The sequence below is a fragment of the Ceratotherium simum genome, chromosome 29 (assembly GCF_057802395.1).
Source record: "Ceratotherium simum simum isolate JZ-2026a chromosome 29, ASM5780239v1, whole genome shotgun sequence".
Classification (NCBI taxonomy): domain Eukaryota; kingdom Metazoa; phylum Chordata; class Mammalia; order Perissodactyla; family Rhinocerotidae; genus Ceratotherium; species Ceratotherium simum.
Genome location: NC_141928.1, coordinates 30,355,720 through 30,365,381, shown reverse-complemented (window position 1 = coordinate 30,365,381; position 9,662 = coordinate 30,355,720). Strand labels below are relative to the sequence as shown.

Below are 9,662 nucleotides of genomic sequence, written 5' to 3'. Positions count from 1 at the left end.
CCACAGCTAATATCATCCTCAATGGTGAAAAACTGAAAGCCATCCCTCTAAGAACAGGAACCAGACAAGGATGCCCACTGTCACCACTCCTATTTAACATAGTATTGGAAGTCCTAGCCAGAGCAATCAGGCAAGAGAAAGAAATAAAAGGGATCCAAATTGGAAAGGAAGAAGTGAAACTGTCACTATTTGCAGATGACATGATTTTATATATAGAAGACCCTAAATAATCCACCAGAAAACTTTTAGAAGTAATAAACGAATATGGTAAAGTTGCAGGATACAAAATCAACATACAAAAATCAGTTGCATTTGTACACTAACAACGAAGTAGCAGAAAGAGAAATTAAGAATACCATCCCATTTACAATTGCAACAAAAAGAATAAAATACCTAGGAATAAACTTAACCAAAGAGGTGAAAGAGCTGTATATGGAAAACTATAAAACATTGCTGAAAGAAACTGAAGAAGACACAAAGAAATGGAAAGATATTCCGTGCTCTTGGATTGGAAGAATTAACATAGTTAAGATGTGCATACTTCCTAAAGCCATCTATAGATTCAATGCAATCCCTATCAAAGTTCCAACAACATTTTTCACAGAAATAGAACAAAGAGTCCTAAAATTCATATGGAACAACAAAAGACCCCGAATAGCTAAAGGAATCTTGAGAAAAAAGAACAAAGCTGGAGGTATCACACTCCCTGATTTCAAAATATACTACAAAGCTATAGTAACCAAAACAGCATGGTACTGGCACAAAAACAGACACACAGATCAGTGGAATAGAATCGAAAGCCCACAAATAAACCCACACATCTATGGACAGCTAATCTTTGACAAAGGAGCCAAGAACATACAATGGGGAAAAGAAAGTCTCTTCAACAAATGGTGTTGGGAAAACTGGATAGCCATATGCAAAAAAATGAAAGTAGATCCTTACCTTACACCATACACAAAAATTAACTCCAAATGGATTAAAGACTTGAATGTAAGACCTGAAACTGTGAAAGTTCTAGAAGAAAACATAGGCAGTACGCTCTTCGACATCGGTCTTAGCAACATCTTTTCAAACACCACATCTGACCGGGCAAGAGAAACAATAGAAAAAATAAACAAATGGGACTACATCAAACTAAAAAGCTTCTGCACAGCAAAGGAAACCATCAACAAAACGAAAAGACAACCTAACAATTGGGAGAAGATATTTGCAAACCATACATCTGATAAGGGCTTAATCTCCAAAATATATAAAGAACTCATGCATCTCAACAACAAAAAAACTACCAACCCAATTAAAAAATGGGCAAAAGACCTGAACAGACATTTCTCCAAAGAAGATATACAGATGGCCAACAGACGCATGAAAAGATGTTCAAAATCACTAACTATCAGGGAAACGCAAATCAAAATTACAATGAGATATCACCTCACGCCCGTCAGAATGGCTATAATTAACAAGACAGGAAACAACATGTGTTGGAGAGGATGTGGAGAGAAGGGAACTCTCATACACTGCTGGTGGGAGTGCAAACTGGTGCAGCCACTATGGAAAACAGTATGGAGATTCCTCAAAAAATCAAGGATAGAACTACCATATGATCCAGCTATTCCACTGTTGGGTATTTATCCAAAGAACTTGAAAACACCAATTTGCAAAGGTACATGCACCCCTGTGTTCATTGCAGCCTTATTCACAATAGCCAAGACTTGGAAGGAACCTAAGTGCCCATCAAGGGACGAATGGATAAAGAAGCTGTGGTATATATACACAATGGAATACTACTCAGCCATAAGAAACGATGAAATCCAGCCATTTGTGACAACATGGATGGACATTGAAGGTATAATGCAAAGTGAAATAAGTCAGAGGGAGAAGGCCAAATACCGTATGATTTCCTTCATTAAGTAGTAGATAATAACAACAATAAACAAACACATAGGGACAGAGATTGGATTGGTGGTTACCAGAGGGGAAGTGGGGAGGGAGGAGGGTGAAAGGGATAATTCGGTACATGTGTGTGGTGATGGGTTGTAATTAGTATTTTGGTGGTGAACATGATGTAGTCCATGCAGAAATAGAAGTACAATGATGTACACCTGAAATTTTTGCAATGTTATAAACCAATGTTACTGCAATAAACAAAAAATTAAAAATAAAATAAAAAATAGAATTCTTTACTCCAGATCCCAAGTGTACTCTTCTTTCCCCTATACCACAGCTTGGACTAATTACAGGAAAACATAGCCAACCATTTTATAGACATTTGTCCTAAACTTCTCCCTAGACAACATCATCCACACCTAGGGCTCAATTTCCATCTCTGTGCAAAGGACTTCCCAATGTATAGCTTTAGTCCTGATTTCTCTCCTGGACTTCACTAGTCTGTCTTCACCTGGAAGTCTGACCATCAACGCATAGTCACCAGTCAACCAACTTACAACCTTATCTTTGTGAAGTCATCATCCTTAAGCTTCTCCTCTCTTCCAATCAATGGATGCGTCAGAGTTCTTTACTTATGCCAAAGAAATCATCTTTGATGACTGTCTGCCCAAATTTGTGAGATCCTAAATACCAATCCTGCAACCCTATAATTGCCATATTCATCCTATCTTCTTCATCCCATTACTTTCTGTTTAAGTCTTCATTGCCTCTATGGGCACTGTTGCAATGGACCTCTAAGTCATCTCTCCCATTCTCAATCAATACTCCATTCTGTCAAAAGACCAGTCTTTCTAACCTAAGAGCTTGATGTGATCACATCACAGGAGTGTGAGAAAATCTTCACTGACTTTCCATTTTCTACAGAATAAAGCTCAGTAGTACAAGATTCTTGACAATCTGGTATCCTCAAACCATTTCACCTTCATCTTTGGAATGAATGCTAATCAGTAGTCCTGAAAGGATCTCTCCCTTCTCTTGCTTTTGGTAAGCAAAAATTAGTAGCAATTGGTTGCTGGGTTTGAATTTATTTTCTCATTTGATTGTCAAAACAACCTCATGATGTAGACCTTTCTGTATCCATCATCTAAAGGAAGTAAGCAAAGCACAGAGAGGTCAAATTCAGCTTTTCAAGGTCACACAGCTAAGAAATGGAAGAGTGGGAATTCAACCCTGAGTTCTTTGGTTGTAAAGCCTGTGAATTTCCACAGTATCACATCCCCACTCCTGTTGCAGAAATTACTAAATTGACCAGTATCGACATTGCAAATTTACTTTTCAAATTTCCACAAATTTTTCTTTTTCAACAGGAGTATACAGACCATTAGGTAGAATAATATGCTTTGCGATGTTAATTAAGAATCAGGCTGTTGTATATTTTATTTTATTGTGATGATGAGTGTTCAATGGGAAGGATAATACAGAGGATTTTTTGAATTAATATCCATTACCATCTGAACATTGGTCCTCACTTTCTTCACAAGCCTTTTTATTTGTCATGATATGTCTCTATTGCTTCTTCTTTTTTTTTTTTAACACTTTTATTTATTTATTTATTTATTTTAACATTTATTTTTTGTTTATTGCAGTAACATTGGTTTATAACATTGTAAAAATTTCAGGTGTACATCATTGTACTTCTATTTCTGCATAGATTACATCATGTACACCACCAAAATACTAATTACAACCCATCACCACACACATGTACCAAATTATCCCTTTCACCCTCCTCCCTCCCCCCTTCCCCTCTGGTAACCACCAATTCAATCTCTGTCCCTATGTGTTTGTTTATTGTTGTTATTATCTACTACTTAATGAAGGAAATCATACGGTATTTGACCTTCTCCCTCTGACTTATTTCACTTTGCATTATACCCTCAATGTCCATCCATGATGTCACAAATGGCTGGATTTCATCATTTCTTATGGCTGAGTAGTATTCCATTGTGTATATATACCACAGCTTCTTTATCCATTTGTCCCTTGATGGGCACTTAGGTTGCTTCCAAGTCTTGGCTATTGTGAATAACGCTGCAATGAACACAGGGCTGCATGTACCTTTGCAAATTGGTGTTTTCAAGTTCTTTGGATAAATACCCAACAACCAAAACAGCATGGTACTGGCACAAAAACAGACACACAGATCAATGGAATAGAATTGAAAGCCCAGAAATAAACCCACACATCTATGGACAGCTAATCTTTGACAAAGGAGCCAAGAACATACAATGGAGAAAAGAAAGTCTCTTCAACAAATGGTGTTGGGAAAACTGGATAGCCACATGCAAAAAAATGAAAGTAGACCCTTACCTTACACCATACACAAAAATTAACTCCAAATGGATTAAAGACTTGAATGTAAGACCTGAAACTATGAAACTTCTAGAAGAAAACATAGGCAGTACGCTCTTTGACATCGGTCTTAGAAACATCTTTTCAAACACCATGTCTGACCGGGCAAGAGAAACAATAGAAAAAATAAACAAATGGGACTACATCAAACTAAAAAGCTTCTGCACAGCAAAGGAAACCATCAAGAAAAAAAAAGGACAACCTAACAATTGGGAGAAGATATTTGCAAATCATACATCTGATAAGGGCTTAATCTCCAAAACATATAAAGAACTCATGCATCTCAACAACAAAAAAGCTAACAACCCAATTAAAAAATGGGCAAAAGACCTGAACAGACATTTCTCCAAAGAAGATATACAGATGGCCAACAGACACATGAAAAGATGTTCAAAATCACTAACTATCAGGGAAATGCAAATCACAACTACAATGAGATATCACCTCACGCCCGTCAGAATGGCTATAATTAACAAGACAGGAAACAACGTGTGTTGGAGAGGATGTGGAGAGAAGGGAACTCTCATACACTGCTGGTGGGAATGCAAACTGGTGCAGCCACTATGGAAAACAGTATGGAGATTTCTCAAAAAATCAAGGATAGAACTACCATATGATCCAGCTATTCTATTGCTTCTTCAATGTAGAGGCATTTTATGCGTTGACTTTAAAAGGCATTGATTAATTCCTATATGGACTATACCATTAACCTTGACTTCCAATATCTCCTTTTCATTGTATTTAAAAAGTAATAAGTAATGCTAACCCCATCCTGTTATTAAATTTATTAAAATAACCAGTTATAGAGTATAAAAGTAGACTAGTCATAGGCCATAAAACAATGAGAGATCCATGTATGTGGATCTCTAGTGTATGTGCTACTGAAGTTGACTCAAATTGGGCAGAGCAAACCATAATACTAATGCCTATGATCCTATCAAAAGCCTTAAGAGGTCATCACAAAGTGAAAGCACCATCACAAGCTTTTAGATATTTGTTGAAGTCAGTTGCAGAAAAGTACTCACATGGAGATAACAAACCCAAGGTCAGATAACAGAAAATTTTAAAAGGAATACAAACTTCACTTAGGAAGTCTCTGTATACAAATAGATGCTTGCGGGGCCGGAGGCATGGCGTAGTGGTTAAGTGCGAGCGCTCCGCTGCTGGCGGCAAGCGTTCAGATCCCTGGTGCGCATCGATGCACTGCTTGTCCAGCCATGCTGTGGCGGCGTCCCATATAAAGTAGAGGAAGATGGGCATGGATGTTAGCTCAGGGCCAGTCTTCCTCAGCAAAAAAGAGGAGGATTGGCATGGATGTTAGCTCAGGGCTGATCTTCCTCACACACACACAAAAAAATAGATGCTTGTGAGTCTTGGATACTTTCTACCTCCCCGTCCATAGATCAGATTCACCCTGCCCTTATGCAGGCTTGAAGGTGAAATCTCTGAATGAGGGTAGAATGAGCGAATGTGACTGGTTGGAATTAATAGTGGCCTTAAGTCTAATTACTGTGTTAGCTGTTACTTATGTATACTCCCCTTCTTCTTTCTATCACCTCCATTCTCTCACTCTTTTATTACTCTCTTAATGGCTATGGATCATTGCCTTCAATGATTATCACTGGCTAGTGATTAGTCAATCCATTAACCCCAGCCTAACTACTGTCTTGATGAGGTTGTCACCCTCTGGACAGACTAGATAAATCTTTGGTATGATTTTCTCACCAACTAAAGTTAGTCCCAGAACATCTTCTGTCTCTTTCTTCTACACCAGTGGGAAACTCTCTACCTGGGTCCAAGCCATCACAACAATTCTATTGATTCTGCTGACAACTCCATGGTAAAGAGCAAATAAGTTTTGCACACTGACCTTACATTTAGTCATCTGGTCCAGAGCAGATATACAAATATTATGAAAGCTACTGAGTGTACATTTTTTACTTCTTTGTATATTGTGGTTTACATAATAAGATATATTCATATATTTCAATATTTTATACCAATTTAGTGCGTTTGGTTGTTATAAATTCTCTAATACAGATACCACGTCTTTTCTTTCTAAGTACTAATGGTTTATTTCTACCCTTGAACTTAAGGAAACAGGTGTCAGGGAAAAGCACCATAGAAAAGGGTACTAGTAGTTTCACTGAAACACTGTGTAGCTTCTTTTAATTTACAAAATAATGTCAGCATCCTAAGACCAACAACATACCACTAAATTCTGATTTTTTTCCCAGACTGACACTCTTCCACATCATTTCTATTCAGGATATATTTGTGTAAACCTTTTACATTTGAACATAGACATACACATCACACACAAATATCTGCATGCACAAATATGTCCAAATATGTATAACCGAGCCACACATTTACAGAATATGTGACTATTTCCATTAAATTCAACTATACTGAAAAAGAGGTTGTATTAGTTTGCTAAGGCTACCATAACAAAATACCACAGGTTGGGTGGTTTAAACAACAGAAATTTATTTACTCACAGTTCTGGAGGCTAGAAGTCTAAGATTAAGGTGTTGGCAGGTTTGATTTCTTCTAGGGCCTTTCCTTGACTTGCAAACAGCCACCTTCTTACTATGTCCTTTCCTCTGTGTGTGAGCATCCCTCGTGTATCTATGTGTGTCCAAATTTCCTCTTCTTCTAATGACACAACTCAGAATGTATGAGGGCCCAAACTAACAACCTCATATTAACTTAATCACCTCTTTAAAGGCCATATTTCCATGTACAGACACATTTTGACACAATGTGTCTAGGGACACAATTCAGCCTAAAACAGAGGTTAATTATGAATTAGCTAAAACATCTACTAGAGTTATTACATTTGTGTATTACATGTATACAATTTTAAATACTCAACTGTACACTAACTTCACGGTTAAAGTTATACTGACACTCTACACCTCAAAACAAAGCTTAAAAATTTGTCATCATGAGACCTATATGTATAAGATTTCAGATATGCTTATGTAAGATATATCTATATCATCTTAGATTTTTGATGGTTAGTCAAGGAAGAGACTTAGGAAATCACACATCGCATTTAAAATGAGTGTCTTCCTGCATTATCCCAATGTTCTAGTGTATGCTCACCACTAAACATCCCTTAGATAAATGTTTATTGATGTATTTGCTACTAGGGATTAAAAGACCACAAAGAAGTTTCCTAATCAGCAATTTCTTCACTGCCACTATCACCTCTTTGTTGCATAAACTATGAATGATAGGATTCAACATGGGGGTTAATCCAGCATATACAAAAGCCATAAATTTATCTATTTCCTGTGAATCTACAGCCAAGGGCTTCAGGTACATAGAGAGAGCTGTCCCGTAGAACAAAACCACCACAGTCAGGAGAGCTGCACACGTTGAAAAGGCTTTGCTTCCACCATCTACTGAGCTGATTCTTAGGATGTTGGAGAGGATGAACGCAGGAGAGATACAAATGAGGAGCATCAGCATAGGAAGAGGAAGTACGCTGATCACCAGTATGATTAACTGAACCTTGGAAGTGTCTACACAAACTAGTTTCAAGACAGCCAAAATTTCACAAGTGAAGTGATTGATGATGCTATTTCCACAGACAGACTGATGCAGCACAGACATGGTTTCCACCAGGGCAGTGAGGCAGCCTGTCACCCAGGAGCCAGCTGCAATCTGCACACAAACCCTCTTATTCATGATGATGGAGTATCTCAGGGGTTTGCAGATGGCTACATACCGGTCATATGCCATCATGGACAGGAGCACACACTCAGTGGAGCCCATGGCAAGAGAGAAGTACATCTGAGTGGCACACCCTGAGAATGAGATGGTGTTTCTCCCCGAAACAAAGTTTGCCAGCATTGGAGTGAGTGTGGAAGAAGTGTACCAGAAGTCGAGAAAGGAGAGTTTGGTGAGGAAGAAGTACATGGGTGTGTGTAGGCGGGAATCCAGGATGGTGATGGAGATCAGAATCATATTACCCAGCAAGGTAATCAGGTACATCAGCAGGCACAGCACAGACACAGTGATTTCAACTTTGGGGTAGTGAGTAAATCCCAGAAAAATAAACTTTGAAGTGACTGTCAGGATTGCTGTGACTATTTTATTCCTTCTTGTTCATCTGTAGTAGTGAATGAAATTACACACTGAAGATATTTAAAATTTTAAACTCTACCAACTTTCAAGAGTTTTTTGTTAGGGATTCTTTAAAAGGGTCATTATTCTGGCAATACCATATTAATTATTCAATTGTGCATCCAACATTTATTGAATACACTATAAGTGACTGAAGATCTGAAACTGAATTACATAAAGCAGCTCCCAGGCAACTCACAATAAGATACAAGACCCAGTCAAGTAAACAAGCAATTATAATAACACAGTATAAGTATGCTCCAGGGTACTAGGCAAACACAGTAAGAATTCTAATTCTGTGTTGTGTCATTGCTTAGTGAGACACTTTAAGACTTGGCTCAATAAAAAAATGCATTGGACGTAGCCAAGTTAAGGATCAGGGGAGGTTTGCTGGGCAAAAAAAAATTTTCTGTAGAAGTTGCAATGAGAAAGGATTTGGTTGCACTTCTTGAAGCTGCAAATTATGTAAGATAACAGATGGATACGCTGCACACTAAGGAATAGAAACAGAAGATGGACAAGAGTCCAGTCGCTACAACACTACCTGATTTCTGTCTCCAAGAAGGCATTTTTGTATATGGAAAAATCTTGAACTCATACTTTCTTAGAAAGAAAATCATTTTTAAAACTAAGTATTTTATACTGCAAATCAAATTGCTTGCAGTATATCTCACAATTGATCACATATGGAGACATGTTTAAAAATCACTGTCCTATGAGATAGAATTCAAATGAAATCAATCAGATACACAAGCCTACCATTCTCATCATTGCTTACTTCTCCATCCTCATCTCCCAACATTTCACCTCCACACTCTGGTATGTAACGACAAACAGCGTATGGTTCCTCATACTACAATCCTTCTATCTTTGCTTCCTTATCATTTAAAACAGGGTAAGTTGAGGAAACAAAGTTTGTTAGTCTTAGTCTGCTTCCCACAAGAACTAAGCTACAAGCAATAATGGTTCCATTATAATTGGGTTTTGGTTCCTTGAGGAAATGCTACTGGGATGCATAGTAGGCTCAATGGTAAATCCAGCTGGCCTCAGTGAGAACTGTGTTTGAATAAGGACTTATTTTATATTTTTATGTCTTTAATCTACAACTTGTCTACCTGGAGTGCCCTTTCTTCCAAGCTCCAATCCTGTCTTTCTTGAATGTTTTATCCAATCATCAGAACTGTATGACATAGCCTTAAGTACAGATTCATTCTTCGTACATACTT

General features: G+C 37.7%; 1 protein-coding gene across 1 annotated transcript; it reads right to left on the bottom strand.

Moving 5' to 3' along the window:
* Positions 1–7,395: 7,395 nt before the first annotated feature.
* On the bottom strand, positions 7,396–9,238 carry LOC101400945 (olfactory receptor 13F1-like). The gene is made up of 2 exons (XM_087419386.1): positions 9,196–9,238; positions 7,396–8,399 (listed from the first exon to the last, which is right to left on the bottom strand). The coding sequence occupies exons 1-2, from the start codon at positions 9,236–9,238 to the stop codon at positions 7,396–7,398; spliced, it is 1,047 nt and encodes a 348-aa protein (XP_087275512.1).
* Between the last annotated feature and the right edge of the window lie 424 nt (positions 9,239–9,662).